Source organism: Zootoca vivipara, chromosome 1, assembly GCF_965207765.1.
Source record: "Zootoca vivipara chromosome 1, rZooViv2.hap1.1, whole genome shotgun sequence".
NCBI classification, from domain to species: Eukaryota; Metazoa; Chordata; class Lepidosauria; order Squamata; family Lacertidae; genus Zootoca; species Zootoca vivipara.
In genome coordinates, this window is record NC_142582.1 from 51,484,834 (window position 1) to 51,506,365 (window position 21,532).

General features: G+C 43.9%; 3 protein-coding genes across 7 annotated transcripts in view; 1 reads left to right on the forward strand and 2 right to left on the reverse strand.

Moving 5' to 3' along the window:
* Positions 1-673: 673 nt before the first annotated feature.
* MTCH2 (mitochondrial carrier 2) lies at positions 674-13,501 on the reverse strand. The gene is made up of 13 exons (XM_035126471.3): positions 13,402-13,501; positions 10,617-10,701; positions 9,592-9,698; positions 7,679-7,705; positions 7,346-7,402; positions 6,276-6,333; positions 5,488-5,539; positions 5,210-5,269; positions 4,760-4,853; positions 4,267-4,314; positions 3,674-3,741; positions 1,774-1,849; positions 674-869 (listed from the first exon to the last, which is right to left on the reverse strand). Exons 1-13 carry the CDS (start codon positions 13,486-13,488, stop codon positions 783-785), a joined length of 906 nt encoding a protein of 301 aa, XP_034982362.3. The 5' UTR covers positions 13,489-13,501; the 3' UTR covers positions 674-782.
* On the forward strand, positions 12,237-13,963 carry LOC148687558 (phospholipase A2 crotoxin basic subunit CBb-like). Its single transcript, XM_088663321.1, has one exon. It carries the CDS (start codon positions 12,331-12,333, stop codon positions 12,877-12,879), a length of 549 nt encoding a protein of 182 aa, XP_088519447.1. The 5' UTR covers positions 12,237-12,330; the 3' UTR covers positions 12,880-13,963.
* A 1,901-nt stretch (positions 13,964-15,864) lies between these two features.
* Positions 15,865-21,532, reverse strand: part of AGBL2 (AGBL carboxypeptidase 2) — a 30,367-nt gene continuing 24,699 nt past the window's right edge. For all 5 annotated transcript variants that reach the window (XM_060277880.2, XM_035126450.3, XM_060277874.2 and 2 more), the window contains 3 exons: positions 19,383-19,574; positions 18,622-18,673; positions 15,865-17,097 (listed from right to left, as the gene is read on the reverse strand). In XM_060277880.2, the coding sequence (XP_060133863.1) occupies positions 16,764-17,097; positions 18,622-18,673; positions 19,383-19,574 (578 nt within the window). In that variant the 3' untranslated portion in view covers positions 15,865-16,763. The remainder of the gene's footprint in view (positions 17,098-18,621; positions 18,674-19,382; positions 19,575-21,532) is intronic.

Sequence of the window (21,532 nt, forward strand, 5' to 3'; positions counted from 1 at the left end):
GTGGCTTGATTGGGTAAGCGGAAGAAGTCTGCCTAATTCACATAGTCAGCACCTGCCCGGAAACACCCCTCCATGCAATGGCCGTGTGGAACCATTTCAAGCAACCTTCTCCATGGTGGCCATCACAAGAGTGTTGCCAAGGAAATTTAGAGGCACATTCCAGATCTGCTTGGTGACAGCATACATGCTTGATTTGCCCACCACAGCTTCCATAATGCTTAACTCCCTGCACAGCCAAGCAGGGCTACCAATTTGCCAGCAATCTTTTCTGGCAAATGTTTGAAGGGGAGAAGGCTAAGAGCTGTACTGTCTGGGGACAGGAGGAAAAAAATATTGGTCCACTTTCCCCCTGCACATGGCCATATTCAACCCCACAGGCAGTTTTTGTTTGGGGGGCACTTTCCCAGCAACCCACAGTAGCCCTGGGATGGTACCATCAGAAGGTAGGAGCAGGGGAGAAAGATAGCATTCCCATCAACACAGACATCAGTGCTCTCTGGAAAAGGAAAAGAACTCTCCACATTCCCAACAGTGTAAGCCGTCTTTTTTTTTCCCTTCCTCCGGCAGGGGTAGCTTTCCTGTCATCCTTGCTCCTGCTGCCTTCCACCAATCTGAGAGATGGAAATGAAACTCCCCCCATCACACTTGTTATTAAGTCATGCTCACAGCCAGGTCCATTGCCCAATATTAATTTGATTATTTTTCTTTTTAAAAAAACTGTATAGAAATCAACACACTGCCATCATTCTGTGCATCTGGAGCGGCCGCAAGAGGCGCAGGGCTCAGTGAAATCTCTTCTCGTCCCACACATAACGCTTCCCTGCAGGCACCTTCCGGAAAAACAGGCTGTTCCCTCTGCTCATGTTGCCCTGAAAACATGAGGAAAAAGGAGGCATGAGAGGGAATGTGAATAGAAACTGAGCCTTTGGGGACAGAAGTCCAGCATCTTGCCAGAAACAAATACAGAGGGTTTTTTTTTTTCTTATTGAGGGTCAAATTCTGGCAGGGGTAATTGTTTTAATTGGAGTGGGGGGCAGGGTCTCTCTCCTTTCTTGAAGAAAGAAAGCTTGGAGAGGGCTCCCCATTTCAAGGCTCTCCCAACCATAAAACTAAGTCCCAAGAGATGAAGCTTGCCCAGCCTGGAACATCAACACTTGGTGTGGCAGCTGGAATGCACCCAGAAAAGAGGTGAGGGCACCTCAAGCCACACAGTGACATCTTGGTCTGGCATCCCTGCTTGGGAGGCTGGTACAGTGGTACCTCTGGATACGAATGGGATCTGTTCTGGAGCCCCGTTTGCAACCTGAGCAGTGCGCAACCTGAAGCACCGAATCTGCACATGCTCACTGCGCAATTTGGCGCTTCTGCGCATGCGCGTGGCATCATTCAGCACTTCTGCGCATGTGCAAATCGCTGAACCCGGAAGTAACCTATTCTGGTACTTCCGGGTTCGACACATTCATATCCTGTGGTGTATGCAACCCGCAGCAAATGTAACCAGAGGTATGACTGTACACCCAAAGGCCGAAACCCCTGGAAGAATTGGAGAGAGAGAGACTCTCTATTGCCAATTATTCCTCTCCCACTCACATCAAGGGCGAGATCAGGCATCCCCAAACTGTGGCCCTCCAGATGTTTTGGCCTACAACTCCCATGATCCCCAGCTAACAGGACCAGTGGTCAGGGATGATGGGAATTGTAGCCCAAAACATCTGGAGGGCCGAAGTTTGAGGATGCCTGGGCAAGATGCTTGAACAGACAAGACAGACATACCTCCCCCTGTAGCTGGCTCCAGCAGTGTAACCAGGACGAGTAGGCTGGGGCATAAGGAGGGAGGCCACCAGCGAGCCTGAAAAACAGCAAGAGACCAGCGTAATTTACCAAAACCAACAATATCCCATGTGTAGAACATGCATTTCTAGCTTCTAGACTAGAGCAATTGCTTCCACTCCAAAGAACATTCAGGCTGAGCTTTTTTATTAAAAGAGAGAGAGAGGTTTGAATTAATGAGCAAAGTAAAAGGTCTGTTCCTTATAGATAAAAATGCATTTGTACACCAGCAGCTCAGGCTTGCAGCCAGCTTTTTGCTGTGCTGTACAGGGCAAGGCACCCAGACAACCAAAGCCCATCTTTACTACCGTGATGGGTCAGCTCTGGTGTAAAGCAAAGCATAATTATTTGTCCGGAGAGTGTAAAAAAAAAAAAAAGAGCCCAGAGGAGAATACAAGAGGAGAATACAAAATCTTGAATAATGTAGAGATAAGTGAAGAAAAATATAAACATTTCTCCCCTTCTCATAGATTTGCACTGCGGTGGGGGAGAGTAAACACAGTGAAACAAGCTGGCAGGGCATTCAGAACTAACAAATAGAAATGTTTTTTCACATAACTGATACAGTGGCTAATAGAATCCCCATGTTTAGAGGCAGACTCTGTTAATATCATATGCTGGAGACAAATGACAAGGAAGGGTTGTTGCTTTCATGCTCTTCTTGCAAGCTGTCTCTGAGAATATGACTACCTGTTGTTGGAAACAGAAATAAAGATAGGCCTGACTTGCACATAGCCATAGTTAATGCTTAAAACCATGGTTTAATGCAAGTTTAAGCATGGTTTATTGTGAAAGCGCAGTGGGCTTAGAAGTCCTTACTTCACTTCTCAGCTTCTGTCTGCATGGGGAGCAACAAACCACAAGTCTTGGCCTTTTGTGTCGCCTGAACCACAAGGTTTGTGGTTTGCTTCGCTTCAAACCAAGCAGTAAGCCCATAACATGCTCATTCACATTAACTATGGTTTCATGTGATGCGTGAACCAGACCTATAATTTAAGTATTTTCTCAAGAGACTCCACAGTTCTCAACATCCTGTCTCCTGGTGGCCAGAAGGTACATTCCAGTGTTTAACCCAGGCGTCCTCAACCTCGGCCCTCCAGATGTTTTTGGCCTACAACTCCCATGATCCCTAGCTGGCAGGACAAGTGGTCAGGGATGATGGGAATTGTAGTCTCAAAATATCTGGAGGGCCAAGGTTGAGGAAGCCTGGTCTAACTGATGTGTTAGACCAGACAATGAAATAACCACAATTTTCTACCCCTGTGTGATCAGACTCATTAATAAAATCAATACCCATAAACCATGTAGTAAGATAAAAATGAATAATAAAAAAGCTTGACAACCATGGGGAGAAACAGGACAGATCCCTTATTTTCTCTTGAGATTGGAAATCTATTGAATAGACCTATAGTGTCCACATGAATTTAAAAATATTTACTGGATTTTCAGATGACCACAAGATTGAAAGCCAGGTTCAAATTTTTAGAAGTCCTTAGCTGCATCTCCAGCCACAGCTATTTTGAACATAGGCAGGGCGCAGTGAAGGAGATGGCTCTTTGACCACTGAACTTTTAAATGAAACCCTTAAGAGCTATTCTAGGAGACTTTCCATGTCAGATGCTTTATTTTCAAGCTCTGTGGGTTGTGGTACCTAAACACTGAAAAGCAGCTGCTGAAAATATGAAGAGAACAGATGCGAGATGTAGCACATTGCTAAAACTCTCATCGCTTCATGAAGGAAAGGGACCTGAAAAACCAAGACTAAATGAGACTGAACTGCTTGTTATACATTTGAAAACGCACAATCAAAAGCAAAGTTAGAGAAATCAGACTCTGCACTCACCCACAACTGTTAATGGCCATCAGGTTTGAGACGAGTACAAAGGGGTAAGTCAGCATACTGGCAAAGAACTGCAGATACAATACAGCAAAATACACCAATGAAAAGAGTCCCTCAGTTTTCCTTCACAAGCCCCACCCAGCTGATGGCCAGTTAATGGCAGAACCTTCTTAGAGCTACAGTACAGCAAATCGAACAGTTACCCTGTGGTTGCAGGGAGCATGCCTTAGGCTAGAGAGAAGCAGCTCCACAGGGCAGTGAAACGTTATTGCAGTCGCAATTCTGTTTCAGGACAGGAGTTCACAGCTATCACGAAGCAGATAAAATGAAACGGCTGGTCATTGTTCCGCTTAAGCCGAACAGTAGTTTGAGCCAAGCAACAGCACCTTACTTAAGAGCTCAGCACTAGAGTTCTAGACGGATCTCATAGGTATTGAACAGAGATCCTGAAGGGTACAGCTTGCGAGGCTTCTTGCACAGGACACCACCAGCATCACCCCCAACTTCAGGATGAAGTGCTCAAGCCTATGCTCACATCCTCAGGAGACAACCTGCCCCCTCTTCCCACAGGAAAGAGACATGAACTGTACACTCACTCCAGTGACAGCCTGAGAATAGCTTTTCATCTCAGTCATGGTGGAGACCTAGAAAGAAGAAAAACAAAGTAATTGATCCCTGTTCCTCAATGAAGAGTAGTCATTCTCAAGTCCATCATAATCCCTGCACTGGAGCAAGATCTGAAGGAGCTGCCTGAAATTACTAGACGTAATGGAGGTAGCAACATGCAACCACATTCAGAGGTTGGGGACCTCTGGTTGCGAATGGGATCTGTTCCGGAGGTCCGGCCGTATCCCAAAGTTTTCGCAACTGGAGAGACCACTTCTGCACATGCAGTGAAACATTTCTGGGTTTGCCACTTTCATAACCCAAAGTTCCACTGTATTGCTCAGGAGGATGTTGCAGCAGGACCACAATAGGGGCCTTTCAAGCTGACCAAGGCTAGGGGAGGACACCTTTCATACCTGCCTACCTGAGCTCAGCACTCCATTGTCCACACCCCATACATCACACTACTTGTAGTCTACTTACCCCATTCTCCAGTGCATAGGTATTGATGAGGTAGGCCAGCATGTTACAGAGCCACAAGGACAGGATGTCCCCAAGCAGGCGGGGAATAAGGCCCCTGGAAAAGGGGGAAAAAACTGGTAAGTGAGAAGGCCACCCACTGCCTGGAAAAAACATGTTACATGCATATGCACGCTTCCCTCCAGTGTGTGAGGCAGAAAGTCTGGCTGTATTCCCATGATGGGAGGCTGATCAACTTTAGTGCAAAGCACAATGTTACACATTCTCCCAAGAAAGATCACAATCTGGGCTGTATTAGACCAAAGTTTCAACTAGTTGAACATTCTGCCTCCCACAAGCTCTGGCCATAATTGGACTTGCCCTCTGTCCCTCCCTGTTCCCTATGTCCCCCATGAATCAACAACCATGGCAGGTACAAAAGAAAGTCCACCCCCCCCACACACAAGTACTCACGCAAAGAATCCCAAGATGCCCTCTTCCCGGTAAATGGTGACAAAGGAGCTCAACACCCCACTGAAAATTAAGAAAGAAATTCATTTACTCTCAGAAATCAAGAAACAAGTGGCTCTCTCTGACCCCCCTCCCCGTTTTCAACTTCAACAATGACAGGAAACCTCTGTGCTCACACACTAATTGCTCCCTGGCCTCTTTTTAAGTTCTCCTACAAAAAAGGCATTGGCCTTGTGGGCTAAAGTCCAAAGGAAGCCGCCTGGTCACAAATATGCACATACCTGTACTTGGTCTCTCTGCCAATGAACTGCACCATACACCTCAACGTGATCACTGAAGGACAAGGACGGAGGGAAAAGGGAAATGGCATCAGCAAGGATCGTCCCCACTCTCCTTCCCCTACTCAGGCCAACACAGGAACACACTACATCGCCATTCTCCTAATTGAACTTAGGACAGATATGTCAGACAGGACAGATATGCCCCTGGTTTGGGAACAGGGGTTCAACCACAGTTAAATGGAATAGAATGCCCCTTGAAAATTCAGGGTCATGGTAAGGAGCTATGACTTTGGATGCTCAAGTGACAGCTGTGGCCAGAATACCTTTGCCTAGCTGACACCAACTATGCCCATTCTTGATCACGACAACACTTGCCTTATACACACCACATTTGGATTACTGCAATGCTCTCTACATTGGGCTGCTTTTGAAAGCTACAATTTGCAGAATGCTGCAGCCAGCCTGTTAACAGGGGCTGCATAGAGGGACCACGTGACCCCCTTACTGAAACAGCTGCACTGGCTTCCAGTGTGTTTTGACTCATTTTGTTAGGAACCTCCAGCTGATTAGGAAAAATGGAGTATAAATGTCATCGGTAAATAAACACGTATCAGATAATTGATCAAAGCCAGCAGTATGCAAGATGGATACCCCAAGCACAAAAAACAATGGCCATGAAGGGATCTGAATGTAGCAAGGAAGGGCTGGTGAATGACTTTCCTCTTTCTTGTTGCCAGGGAGGTAAATGTGTGCTGGCAGTGACCAAAGGGCTACTGGCCCATACTTACCATGAAAAGGGTGGGTGACTAGCGTAGCAGCAGAACGTGCAATCATCTCTTGAGAAGTCTAAGACCAAAAAGAACAGCAAAAACATCAGCGGAAAGCCAGCCAAGGAAACGACAAGATTTAAAGTGACAGCATGCTTGAAGCATTTGTGTTAAGGAGCTGCACTTTGAGGTTAAAACTGAGTTTATAATTCCTCTACCAATCAAAGCTAGTTTCAGCCGAGCCACAGGTTTCAGCTTATTTAGAAACAGTGCTTTGCTCTATTATCACGCTGGGCACAGACTTTCCAAGTGCATCCTATTGCCCACTATAGCACACTGGAAGGGCTCTTTCTAGGTGCCTCATTCCTCTAGTTCTAGGACTTCTGTGCCTGGATGTACATTCCCCTTTAAACAGCTTGCAGACATCCTGTCATATTGGGAAGGATTCACCTAACAAACTCATACAGTGTGCTTTCCCCCCAATCTCTCCCCCCCCACCCCATGGAAGCCAATGCAAGGATTCCCACTCATGTAACAGGACTTTCCCTCTCTTCCTGCCACATCCTCCTAAAATCTGCTCTGGAGGATTGAGAGTACCCCCAGGACAGTACACAGTGGGAGGAGAGAATAAGTTGCTCCTTCGGGCAAGCAGAACCCTCCTTAATGCTGGGTTGATTACAACCCAATATTGCTTGCTGAAAGTCAGTTCTCCTGGCCTCTGTTCACTGATATGGAACAAAACTAGCAGGCTGCAATGTGGGGCATTTCTGCAACATTGCCAGGCACCAAGGGCCCCATATGCTTTAAAGGGTTCCCCACTGCCTGACTTGTCTTTGCCACTCAGTCATTCACCGCACACACCCTGCTGCTCCCCCAGCATCTTTTAGCAGTGGGTAGGTGGCAGTGCCTCTTTTGAAGGGGAGCCAAGCTTGGCTCCTATTCCTGGAGGCTGCCCATGTTAATTTATCCAAAACGCAATGCCTGATCAGTTCTGTCAGTGAACAGATTGTCACCGTTCAACCCTGACACCTGTGCATGTGAAATCCTAATACATCCCAGCTTAGCCCGCGACAAATGAATCCATCTTTTACCTCCTTAACAACTTGCTCCAAGGAGGACGCAGATTCCTTGGGGCTGATCCCTGGATCCTGGAGAGAAAAGTGAGCATCAGAAGTCATGGGGTGATGGCATTTCCAGTGCTGTCTGTAGAAGGTATCTTGTTGTGCTGTCTAATTCTGGATGGAAGATATTCTGGAGAATCCCAGAACTCCAAGAGAATGCACTACTCTACATACCATCTGATACAGACAGCAGCCACCTCCCAATATCCATGAGCTCAGGGAAGGGAAATAGAGGAGCAATCACTTGGGTGGGAAAGGGAGAAGCAAATCATGCAAACAAATAAAAGCTAAGAACCTACTTACCTCAACTTGATCAGCTTCCTGGCAGTGCTAGAAGTAGGAAAACAGAGAAAAATGAGCCCATGGTTTATCGCCTCATTCTCAGCATGTTAAGCATATGTAATTGTCCTTGCACTCACTTTCGCATTCCCACGACTGAATTGCAAGAAAAGTTGTCTAATAAATTTGTTTAATAAGAATAAGAATATTCCATGCTCCTAGATTCAGGTGTTGGTCTGATGCTGTCGAAATATAAAAAAATTATAATAATAAATGTCCAGTAGCACCTTAGAGACCAACTAAGTTTGTTCTTGGTATAAGCCAGAACCATGAACAAACTTAGTTGGTCTCTAAGGTGCTACTGGAATTTTTGTTTATATTTCAGTATTCCATGCTGTCTGTCTCAAAAATGTCCTCAAGATTGTTACTTGAATTATTCCCAATGAAAAAAGTACACTTTACTTCTTGTACTCTTATTGCAAGTTGGCTGGGTTTTTGGGAAAAACGTAATACATACTGTATTTTTCCGTGTATAAGACTATATTTCCCCCCCCCCAAATTTTTAAAGTTTAAAATTGGGGGTCATCTTATACACAGAATGTTTAAAATATTTATTTCTTAATTTGGGGCTGAAAAAACAGGGGTCGTCTTATAGACGGAAAAACTACAGTGCCTCTGAAGGATTTTCATATACCTATAAAAACTTGCATGTTACTCTGCAACTATTATCCCACAAGATGTTCAGTGATTTCTCCAAGATGTATTCTAAGTCAACAACACTACTTATATATCTATGAGTTATATAGGATTCTTCACAGATTAATTCTTGAAAGCAATGGCCATTTGAGTCATCTGTACGAATTCCAAAACCAAGGTAACTGAAAAAGCTAGTAGGCCTTGCCAATCTAGTTCTTCTGTGTAATTAAAAGCAGAGAAACAGCCTTACAAATCAGAAACTGCTAACTTATAGGTTGGCACAACCAAGTGGCCACAGTAGCAATCCAGGCAGTCCACAGAAAACAAGGCTAAACTAAATTTAGATCAAAACGGTGCATCCTATAAATAAACAGTTTTGATGCTTAGAGACCTGATTGTATGGTCAAAACCATGTGTCGTATCCAAAATAGTAGTTCTGTTAGTGCAACAGAACTTCATCTCACTCTCCTCACCCGTGCACCGTCCCCAATTCTGCTTCAGAGGATTGGGGTAACCCCCGGAATGCATGGGGAGAGGAGAAGGAAGGAAGAAGCCCTTGCACTAACAAAATACTTTCTTGGAAACCACCCCATGAAATTGTCAAGTATCTTCCCATTCACTCTCAGCATCAATCACAATAATTATTAACAGCAACCAAAAAGTCTGACTTGCAAATACCTTTATTTGGAACTGCTGTTGGCTTGGGCCATATAATGCCAAGCTATGCTTTGGTGCTCTAAGAACAAATTTTGTCTGCCAAGGCTTTATGCTAATTTACAACCCCTGTGTGAATGCTGAGTACACACCATACCCTGATTATTTGAATACAATTGGAAATTTGGGCTTACACTGAAGAGGATGTAATTTAATGAATGGGAGCACACAAGGAAAGGAGGGGAGCAGAATGTGTCACTGATTCAAGTGACACATTCCATGTGGAAACATCCCACTGTGTTTAATAAGGCTTAATCCTAGACCGTACAAACACCCTCCCCATATCTGCCATAGCAAGCATGCCTTCCAATCTCTGACAAGCCACAGAATGCAACTTGAGTCTAGGGAAGGCGGGAATAATACCTGAAGTTGCACACTGTTCTACAGGTGTTCCAAATAATGACTTTCACTGCCTTAAAAAGGCAGCTAACATCTTATTGACAGGGCTTAGGAGGGCATGGCTGACCTTATCAGATTGTGAAATGTTTAGCATTCTAATGATACTATAAAATAAAATTATATAGTACCTGTAAAACCTTACTGTGCACTATAGTGCCGATAGCTCCTGAGCAGAGTCTAGGAGTCAAACCTTTGAAGAGTCCAGCCCTTCCATCAATCTTCACAATGTGCTTAGCTGAAAACAGAAGTCAACAGAGATCATACTCAACATTGACTGCTCACCCCATTCACCCACCTGCCTAGAGGAGATTCCAGGACTCAAAAATGTGGGGGAAAAAGTTAGGGATGCAAAACTATTTAAAACTCAGCCTATCCCATGCTAGAGAACACCGGGCCTGATGCAAAGTTAGAAACTTCAGTACAAAGGTCACAATACACAGCTGCAGGCATAATCTCCAGCACAGCAAAGCATGCTCATGTCCTATTTATTTCAGCATGCTTAACTGAACATTGGATTACACTTAAAATAATATCAGCATGCACCAGCACCCAGCTTGCCCTTCCCAAACTCTGCCATGCTCTACAGCAAGGAGGAAAAGCCACAGATTTCCCAGATATTGGCCACTGGTCAGGAAGCTGAAAAACATCTAGAGAGTTACAGCTCCCCCATATCTGGGTTGCAGTAACAAGTTGCTTGTTAATGATCCTAAGTTTGAGCAACAGTGTGCAAGAAAGCAAGCTCAGAGCCAATAATATTATTATACAAGCCAGAGCATGAAGTGTGGCATTGCTGGGAAATGTACGTGCATGCACAGACCAAATCATATGAAGGATACTTGAAGGGCAATAGGCTACAGGAAGAGAGAGGCTCAGACGCCCAAACATTGTACTTTCCTGCTATTCTAACTCTGTCTCACTGCATGAATTCAAAAGCTGTAGCACTGAAGCTTCTTGAGAATTGAGACTCACCACTTTACCTAGATAAACTGCCACTGTTCCAACAGTTGCAGGATCTCTAGCTAATCCTTGTACACATGAGAAGCTCTGCTTCAAAGGCATAGGCACCGCCTAGTGCAGTGCAGCAATTACAGCAATCCAATCCTGCTTTAAGTCTTTCTGGCTCATTCACAAATCTTATACATTATACACTTACCATAAGCAAAGAGACCAGGCAGCTGATAGACCTGTCGCCCAAAGATATTTCTTCCCAGAGTTGGAGGGAGGGGTTCATATCCCACCTTCAAAATAAAGAGACAGCCTGTAGCAACCTCTACAGTGTGAACAGCACCCCAGGGAATAAACTCAATATTCCCTAGTAGTGAATGACTATGGCTGTTCCACTGGACATTTGAAAACTGAACCAATTCTTTGTTCTTAGAATTCTATGGCTGTGCTACTGACTTTAAGTTTAAAGTTCTAAAACCACTATATTCAGAAGATGGTAATGGTTTGTAGCTCACATTAAATGTCTGGATGGTCTGCAGTTCAGCAGAAAGTCTGGCAGGGTCTCTGGATACCAGGTGCTATCTCTTAGTGCTATACGTATATATGTCTTAGTAGTGATTATCATAAGATGTTCTGGGAACCTTTTTGGCTAAAGAACGGGAAATAAATACTTTAAATAAAGTTTGGAGCTACAGACCAAACATATATCCCCACAGACACCACACTATATTCCCCCACTTCTTCGCTCCAAAATGATTCCCCCCTGCATTTTTTCCAACCAGGTAGTCATTTAAAAACATTTTTCCTTGATGTGATCTAGCTGACTCTGAAGATAAGTTTGCTGTGATTAAATGTTAAACAACTAGTTGAGAACATGGAGCTAGTCATACCTCGGTTTAAGTACTTTCAGTTTAAGTACTCCGCGGACCTGTCTGGAACAGATTAATCCACTTTCCATTACTTTCAATGGGAAAGTTCGCTTCAGGTTAAGTACGGATTTCCAGAACCAATTACACTCATACTTCAGGTTAAGTACGCTTCAGGTGGAGTACTCCTTGGACCTGTCTTGAATGGATTAATTCACTTTCCATTACTTTCAATGGGAAAGTTCGCTTCAGGTTAAGTACACTTCAGGTTAAGTACAGACTTCCAGAACCAATTGTGTACTTAAACCAAGGTACCACTGCATTTTGCTTTGTATGCTGAGAATAGCCACTTGATTTGTCACAATATATCATACTAGGCAACGTGTTTTCCATAGTTTATAACTCACATTATCAAGGTCTGCAATTTAGCAAAAAGTTTTACGGACAAATTGGATACTGTGTTTCACAAGTCCAATTTACCAAAGAAGACAATGTGCTTTCTTGGCAGAGGTAGGCGGTATTTATTTTTGAGATAGATATCCCACTACATAGCTCCACATATCCTATGTGTAGTGAATCATATGAGAACCACTAGGGGCTAATAACAGGAAGCCTCACAATTGTCCTTTGTCTTAAATTCTGAACCTTACATTATAGGAATTTGTGTATCCAAACTCCAAAATGCTAATGTGCTTCCCGTTCCTGCGTTTTTTAGTAGAAGATGGATGTGCAGGCTGTTAAATATTGTAACAGACAGGGCTGTTGTACCTGGGGCAGCTATGCTTTTCAGCCAATGATGATAGAGTACAAAGCCACAGCTGGCCAAAAGCAACATGCAGCCAAATATACTAAAAAAAGAAGCTCTTGAGGCTGGAACTACTGGGAGTGTCCGAAATGCTACCAATAAAAATGAGAAGAGGACAAATTTGAATACGAGGCACACATAAAACCAGTGCAGAAAACTGATCTGGATTCAGAAATCAGCCAGGCTCACAAAAACATTTGAGTGAGGTAAGCAAATCTGAAACTGGTGAAAATTAAACATTGGCTTCTGCAATGAGGGTTGTTCTGTGGCTAGCACTGGCAATTTTGTTCTCTCGGGAATGCGGACACAGCAAAGGCAGCAAGCGAGAGAAACGCAGTGTCTTGGATCTGATTTTGACCCTCTGGTGTTACCGGCACCGGTTGCAAATCCCACTGCTAGGTCTCAATCTATACGGCTGCTACTGTGGAACTGGTGGTTCTGGAAGCCCCGTGGATGCAGTGGATCAGTGCTGTTTCATTCATGACTGCTGTTACCGCCACGCCAGGGTCTCCTTAAAATGTCACCGCAGGGTAAAGTGGCAGCGGTACAAACTCTCATGCAACGGTTCAGAAACGGAATGCCAGTCCACGAGTATCTGTGGTAGGATGGCATGCGAGTGTGACAAGCAGCTGGCGGAGTGCTTGACAGCAGCAAAACCCCGCAGGAAGCATTCTTTCTACAACAGGGAGGCTCTCTGCAAAGGACCCAGGGACCCTTGCCCAGCCGTTCACCGTAACTGGACTGAAATTCCACCCCGGGGAAGTCTTTCCCCTCTACCAGTCTCGAGGTGGGGCTCGTAAGTAACCATTCAACTCTGGAAGAGAACAGGCTGCGGCTGCTGATTCCCAAGGGCTCCCTTCGCCGGACCCCCCTTAACACCTGCGGTTCTAGGCAGCGAAATAAAGAAAGACTCAAAAGCGAAGTTGCACTGCAAATGACGGCGCCTGCTGTCTGGATGATGCGAAAATGAGGAAGCGCTTCCCGCGTACCTACGAGCGGCTTTCTTTTTCCTCCGCCGGAGCGGCGGCGCTGCTGCTAAGCCTCGGGGCAGGGAGGCGAACAGCCGCCGCCCTGCGAAAAGGAAGTCTGAAGCAAAGCAAGGCCCGGACACGACCAAAGGCGAAGGGCGACTCCGCTACCTCGAGGGACTACTGGCTACGCGGGGAGGGGGGCGCTGCCATGGAAACGCGTTTGGGAGAGAGGAGGCAACTTCTTCCCCAGTGAGCGACTTGGGGCTGCTTTGACCTCCTCCCACCCACTCAATGCCGTCCCCTTCCTCGCCCTCACGAGCGAGGAAAACCTGCCAGGACTGAAGGCCTCACCTGCACGAGCACCTTCACGTACATGAGCGGCTGCGAGAGCACCGTGAGGCCGGAGCCCAGCAGCATCTGAGAGGCCGTGTCCGCCATGCTGCAGCCGCGCCGGGCTCCGCCGAGGGGGGTCGGGGGGTGGAAGCAGAGGCTGCCGCGCCACCTCCACGTGACCTGCAGTAGAGGAAGATACGGCTGGAGCCGCTGCCTCCACGTCCTTTCCCTTCCCTCCCACTCCAACTACTTCCGGTTCCAGCTTGTCCGTTTCCGCCATTTCTAGAGCGCGATAGGCCTAGCCGATTTGGAGGGGGACAATATTGACAGTGACCTGCAGCCTGAACTTCCGGTTAAAACCAACCGACTCGAAAGCTATGATTCTCTATGGTCGCCCCTCTATAGCTTTGCAGCTCTGTGGTAAAAAGGGTATAGAACTGAAGTGTCAGCGAGGACTACGGTTGTACACAACTCTACACCCCCCCCGCCCCATTGATTTTCTCTTGGCATTTCTCGTCGTGCTTCTTAGATCTGTTTCTGACAGCCAATAAGGAAAAAAAATAGGCTTTTGCGTCACACGGTAGGTGGGCTAAGAATTTTCTGACCTAGAGGTAGGAAATTGTAGATTTTGAATCGTGTGTATCGGAGTAGCCACTGCAGAATGAGAGGGCGGGAAGAAGCTGTCGCGAGAAGAGTAAACTGTCCCCGCCCAGGTTAAACCACAGAGCCTAGGGCTTGCCGATCAGAAGGTCGGCGGTTCGAGTGGAGTGAGCTCCCATTGCTCGGTCCCTGTTTCTGCCAACCTAGCAGTTCGAAAGCAGGTCAAAGTGCAAGTACATAAATAGGTACCGCTCCAGCGGGAAGGCAAATAGCGTTTCTCCGTGTGCTGCTCTGGTTTGCCAGAAGTAGCTTTGTCATGCTGGCCACATGACCCAGAAGCTGTACGCCGGCTCTCTCAGCCAATAAAGCGAGTCGTCCACTACTGGACCTAATGGTCAGGGGTCCCTCCCTTTACCTTTAAGTCATTGGCAGGCGCCGGGTGTGTAGTAGAGGGCATTAAAGACGGGACAGTCAACGAGTGCTTAATATAGTTTATTCGCTAATACGTCAGGTTTTCAGCAATCGTTAGGTTTTCTTCGCTCAGTGTACCATTAGATGCTTACTAGTTAAAATGTTCATGGCTAATGAAAACTAAGTGTTGTTGTTTTCCCTTCTATTGTACTGCCATGCCTTCGTGGCAGAACTCTAGTACAATTTACATTGATTACAAAGGACTTATTTCAGGCCTGCTCTTCAGTAAGCATTTGCAAGATCACTTTCCTAGTAGCAAGTCACTAACTACCAAAGCAAGTGCCGCCGCCGCCACTCTATTTAGTTTGCAATTCAAGTCTCATCTTACTTTGGACATCCTTGCTCTCAGGGAAACTGCCTAGACCAAAATCAAGCATTCATTTTTAAGTGCTTTAATTATTATACCTGTACAGGAATTTTCCACATTCGGTTGATATGCAATACTACCAAAGCAAGTTATGCTTCTAGCATTTCAAAACTTCTAGCTTGTGTTAGAGAAGAGCTTATGCATTGTTGCTCAGCAGCTAGACTCTTGTGCAGTCTCAAAATGTAATATCCTTTCAGCCCATACCCAGTGTAATTTTCCCTTCATCATTTCTCCCTTTCCCACTTTCCAGAAAACAAGCCTTGTCTGTTTAATTTTATTAAATGTTGCTGATGCATATGCCTGCCCTTTTACAGAAAAAAACAACTAGTTCCCTCTCATTCTCAGAACAGCAGCAGCAATAGCAACAAGGAAAATGGAGTGGACAGGTGAAGTATTGAAACCAATACATCCCTCCCATTACTGAAGGAAATTTCCAAGGCACTTACATATAGGGAAAAGAGACAGGAGCTGACAGGGGACAAGGTAAAATTATAGCTGCATACAAGATGCATTTTAGTTCAAATACACTTTCCTGCCAGAATAATTGATTAAAAATATATGAAATTGTACTTTTCCTAGATTTTGTGTATTTTGGGACAAAAATAGGTAGTGAAAGAGTTACTTGACAGAAATAAATAGTAGCAGATGCTAAACTAGCAGATGCTAGTTTAATACTAAAGAGAGGAAGAGGGAAATGCATGTAGATTTGCCAGTCTGTTTCTCATTTGCAGGTTCAGACACATATTTAATGTGAGATTTCTTTGTTCCTTCCTGGATTATAATCCAAAATCTTCATAGTGAGAATTATAGCTGTATGGTAACACAACTGACTTGTTTATAACAGGTCATCAAAGTACATCCGAGTCCAGGATATAGTTTTGATGGATTCTCTACTACAGAAATAGTTTTTAGCTACATTATGCAAAATGAAATATCATTCAGTAGATTTCTACATAAATATGTTCCATTTGGCTGTGTTTTAGAACACTTAACAATTATTTTATGATAATTGGAAACTTAAAAAAATAGAGCTGCACCTTCAGTACCTTTACTATACTGTTTAATGTTCCACAAGACATACTTTTCACTCACAAAGAGTAACAGTACCACTTTAGAGGTAAAAATGCAACAAAATGTGTACCTGAGTATTGCATTTTTTCCTTGTGTAGTTCCAACATTACAGCAACAGAATTGTTTCTGTTATTATTGTGCGCACTGCTACACAATCATCTATTATTAATTCACATAGCATTTTTCAGATATTTACCCTTCATCATTAAAATAATAATTCATGTACACATTTGATAGGAAACTTTTTGTGGGGGCGGGGGTTTACTAAAAGAAAAAAATGGTGGAATGACATGCAACCTCAGTAAATGTGAAGTTGGGAAGTAATGGTGGAGGGTTGGGGAATGCGTGTCTGATGGTGGAAGTGGAATTTATAGAGAATTAGCATGAGGGAAAGGCTGTTTAACCCCTCACACTCACTGAGTCATCCTGTGCCCACTGGATCTTTCCCCTAAGCTAATTTTTGACCCTGATTTGGTGGGGAATAATTAAAAATAGCCATGTGAGGCATCTGCAGAGCAGAAGCTGCGGGCAAGAAGGTTAAGCACATCCCACCTGCCAATACTTCCTTGCAAGTACTTCCTACATATTTACCTTATGAATAAAATATAGGGGTGGAAATTATGTGTTCTCCCTGAAATGCATTGTACTAACCAAAGGTCTTAACAGGGGGAAAGCTTTGCCATTTCAAATTAGTTAATCTCAGCTACAGACCTATAAAAATAAGACAACTGAAATCTCCCATCATCTTTGCCAATACTCCAAATTCTCTCTCATCATCAAAATACAGTAGACTTTGTGCCAAACATTTGTAATATGCCTGCAACAGGAGAGTGCCAGCTTTCCTTCTAACAAGTTAACTCTTTGTGAGTTATTAAAAGTTTATGGCTTCATAGGAGGGCACAAGATGTTCCTTGTGCACAAATTTTGCCTTTGGATTAGCCTCTCTGTTCTTCCGTAATGAATATTTTTGTTTAATCATGTTTGGATTTCCCCTGACTTTGGCATGATGTTCATTTTCAGACTTCAGAACCACGTGGTCAATTTTGAGTGGTTTCCATTTGTATTCTCGGTAGGGAATAATCTGTGACCTGCTTTGGTTCAGATTCCATAGGTTTTTGTTGTCAATAAGGCTATGAGATTTCAAAGAAAGACTTCGACGCAGCATTAAAGTCACAGAAGGCACTTCAGGATTCCACCACATGGACCTAAAAAGACGGTTGGGGGAGAAAAACAGTTATTTTAAATAATTAAATTTCGAATACTGTATTGTAGATAAAAAGTGGTATACAAGCACTTGTAATTAATTAATAAATTGAGAGTGAAAGAAATTCATTTCACAAAGACATAGCAGGGACCAAGGCTTATCCACAACCTAAAGGTATTAGCATTTTATGCAGGAAAATGTCAGTTATGAGGGTTAGACTCTTAACTTGAGCAATTGTATTTAACATGTCTGGGGGGCATTGTTTGTTTAACACTTGCAAGGACCCCTGAATAGAATCAGGACCACAGTATAGAGGGAGGGGAGGACCTTCTCCCTAACAACAGAAGCAGTTTCCAGGAGCAAATTTCATTTAGATTGCAACACAGTAGAAAAAGGGCCCTGCCATGGTCCTGATCCAAACAAGTTTCCAGTGGCCATTTAACAAAAATCCTGAGACAAATGCAATAAAGCATAATAAAGCATGTAGTTTGGCCTTGATTTCTGATTTTCATTCATGTTCTAACAGGTGAAAGAATACAGTACAGTGGCGGTTGTTTTACCAAGCAGGATTAGCAATCACTTGAGTGCTGACAGAGATTACTTTTGTGTGTCTCAACGAAGTAGCCTTTTATTTGTTGAATTATCATATAGCTCAAAGATAAATGAAGAGCAACTAGCCAAGGTTACTTTCCAAGTTTCACATTGCATTAAATAGAAACTACATCACACCACTTCCTCTTATCAGACCAAAATGACCAGATAACAGCAAATGTTGCTAGATACATAGATGGTGCAAGTAGATTAAGGGTCACCAACTGACTGATAATTTAGTATACTAAAACGTGCCTTTTATCCAATGTTTTTATTTGTACATATTGTATTGTTCTATCGTTGCTATGGCTGTTGGCTAATGTGAATAAAGTTTATTACTACTACATCGCACCACACATTAGCCACCCAGCCTCAATTCACCTAGTTTAACCTGATTATAATATTTATAATATTATAACACACAAACCAGGCAACAGTCACTGAGTACTGTACAGAAGATGCCCTTTACACAGCCTCAGCATGTACGTAAAGAGCATTCACATACACATAACTGTAAACCTAACACCATAAGTGTCTTGTGGCCTCTTAAACACTAAACAATTAATTATGGGAACAATGCATACACATGGTTTTCTTGGGGTGGGAGCGGGGGTTGTATACATGATGAAGGTGGCTGTAAATGAGGTCCAAAAACATACAGATGAAATATTTATATGCAGTGTACTGTATTCCACAAAAGCTTATGCCACAATAAATATACAGTATTTGCCTTTAAGGTGCCACAAGACACTTTGTTGTTTTTGATGCAAAAGACTAATCCACCTTGCTTTCTGGAAGTACACGTAATGTTTTCCTGCACATGTATCATCATGTAAGTAAACTGTTAGTGAAAAGGCCTGAAGTTAGACAATTAAATCAATGCCATTTCAAGAGGCTGTCATGGTGCCCAGGAGTTGTTCTGATCCGGTAGTACCTGTGTCGTTTGACTCCAAGATCACGAGGACATTTGGATGGAACACAAGTGCCTGTAAAGAAGTAAAGGGAAACACAAATGCCAGATCAAAACTAAATAGCAGTAGTGCATTTCTTAAGGGACACGGGTGGCGCTGTGGGTTAAACCAGAGCCTAGGGCTTGCCAATCAGAAGGTCGGCAGTTCGAATCCCCGCAACAGAGTGAGCTCCTGTTGCTCGGTCCCAGCTCCTGCCAACCTAGCAGTTCAAAAGGAGGTCAAAGTGCAAGTAGATAAATAGGTAAATAAGTTTACCTTCGGTGGGAAGGTAAACGGCGTTTCCGTGTGCTGCTCTGGTTTGCCAGAAGCGGCTTAGTCATGCTGGCCACATGACCTGGAAGCTGTACGCCGACTCCCTCGGCCAATAGAGCAAGATGAGCGCCACAACCCGAGTCATCCGTGACTGGACCTAATGGTCAGGGGCCCCTTTACCTTTACATATTTCTGGCTGGACTAAAGTCAGCAATGATGTCAATTTTCCTCAATGTCTTGGCTGATGAGATTGTCTGTTTGTGATGGGTGAAATGTTTCACTTAATACAATGGTTTAGATTTGGTGTCTGACAGACATTCCAATTAAAGAGAACAAGTACCCATCTTGTCCAGCTTCACACCTAAATTTGTCGTCTTCATCTGGCAGAATTTTCTTATTAGGATCCTAAATGCTCATTCTGTCCCTTAACCTCACAGGTAAATTTGTCTGCTTAACTAGCCCAGTCCCGTACCTGCATTCTGTTTCTCATGAAGTTCTCCATCAGGCTGTAAATGGAAGGAAAATGGGTGCTGTTTGATGGGTGACTTTGTGAGGCTCCGTCGCTGTTCTATTGATGGAATCATAGCTACCAGGAGCGGCTGGGGATCCTTGATCTTGATCTCACGTTCTATTGTTGGGGTGTTCTGCTTAACCAGAGTGAGTTCTACACAGTGGAAAGACACAGGTAAGATGAAGGAACCTGTCTTCAAAATATCCTCTGCAACCAAAAAGCCTATATCCTGCTACGAATTCAGTGCACTGCAAGATAAATGTTTGTGACAAATACTCTGATGTAGCTCAATATTGCCCCCTGGAGTGTCTGCAAAGAAAGATACGGGCAAAATCCAATTGTGGCATCCTGCTTCCACAACTGCCAAGTGGACTGAATAGCCCTGTTTTTTCAGTCACAATTTTAATTGCGATTCCATACCAATGGGTAGAGCTTGGTAGAATGCATATGGGCTGCCTGGGTTTCTTGCCCCTCCCTATACTCACTACTCCCATACCCTCCACTATCTTTTTCTTTTCTGGGCATGGGGTGGTGGTGGTCTGCATACCGTAAAAAAAAGAAAAAAAACAGAAAGTGTACAAAAGCACAACAGCAAATATTGCCAGGCTTATTATCAAGTGGATGCCAATTCCCATTTTCTTTTTTGAATTTTTAAAATACCACTATCTTGCAAAATTGGTAAATGGGTCCTGAAAGTGCTGTACTGGCTATAAGTGAATGATGGCACCTTGAGACCCATGTACCTAAAAGAGCACCTCTCCCACTATCAACCATCTTAGGCCCTACAACCAGTAGTATAAACTCTGTTTGTGGTTACACCTCTGGCTAGTGCCCAGTTGGTTGAGACCCATGTTGGAGCCTTGGTGGCAGTTCAGTATTTGTGAAATGCCCTTCTGAGTGGCGTGCATCTGTCGCCCTCCCAGTACATTTCCGAGCACAATTCAAAGTGATGCTACTGACATTTAAAGCCCTATACAGCCTCAGCCCAGTATACCTGAAGGAGTGTCTCCACCCCCATCATTCAGCCCCCATAATTCACTGAGGTCCAACTCCAAGGCCCTTCTGGCGGTCCCTTAACTGCGAGAAGTTAACCAGGCAGTGGCACCCTTCCTGTGGAACGTCCTCCCATCAGATGTCAAGGAGATAAAAAACCACAACTTTTAGAAGACATATGAAGGCAGTCCTGTTTAGGGAAGTTTTTAATGTTTGATGTTTTGTTTTTAATATTCAGTTGGGAGCCGCACAGAGTTGCTGGGGAAATCCAGTCAGACGGGTGGGGTATTATTAATTATTAACTTTCAGGTGGAACTTTAAAAAAGTTTCTGTATATCCAGGTATTTGATGGCTGAAAGACACTTTTTGGTAACCTTGAAATTATTAACTGAAAAGCAGCAACATGGTCACATCCACACTATACATTTTAAGGCACATTCAACAGACATTTAAGGCACAAAACATCCTCCAAAGAATTCTGGAAACTGTTGTTGACCCCTCAAGAGAGCTACAGATCCCAGCACCCTTAACAAACTACAGATGCCGCTCCCCTGCTAGAAATATATGCCATCCTCTGCCTTGTACTTGGGAGTATACAGAAACTATTTTAAAATTCCTATTTATATATACATTACAGGCAATCCTCATTTTGCACAGGGGTTACATTCTGGATCCCCTGTATGTTAGTGGGACCTGCATAAAGTTTTTCACCCCATCCCCATTCCACTGTGATAATGATAGTTTAGTGACATTTTTGGGTCACATCTGGGTTCGGCATTGTGTGCTTGTGTGCAATCGCATGTCAGTTGGCCGTTGCCTGTACATGAAAAAACAGGTGCATTTCCATATATGTGCTCATGTACACCACTTAAAAGTTTCCCTTAGATGAGAATTGGACTAGACTTTGATTATAATGTAATCCAGAGAAATTTATCACTTGATTTATATGGGCCTAGGTACAGTTGTGATTTGGAAATTAGGGAAAAGGAGTAAACTTTTGCCTTCTGTCCCCATCATGTTTATATATTTATAAAGCAATAATAGTTAATCATGGTGGCATGGTAGTGGCTCCTGTCTGCCGCAACTTAAACAGTCTTTTGCCATAACACAGACATGTA

What these genes read in the sequence shown, in the direction of transcription:
- LOC148687558 (XM_088663321.1), top strand. Translation starts at nt 12,331, where the DNA reads ATGAGGGTTGTTCTGTGGCTAGCACTGGCAATTTTGTTCTCTCGGGAA.
- MTCH2 (XM_035126471.3), bottom strand. Translation starts at nt 13,488, where the DNA reads ATGGCGGACACGGCCTCTCAGATGCTGCTGGGCTCCGGCCTCACGGTG. An exon ending in TGGAGCAAGTTGTTAAGGAG is followed by an intron (nt 6,334 to 7,345) that starts GTAAAAGATGGA and finishes TTTTGGTCTTAG; the next exon opens with ACTTCTCAAGAGATGATTGC. An exon ending in ATGGCCATTAACAGTTGTGG is followed by an intron (nt 1,850 to 3,673) that starts GTGAGTGCAGAG and finishes GCTGTTTTTCAG; the next exon opens with GCTCGCTGGTGGCCTCCCTC.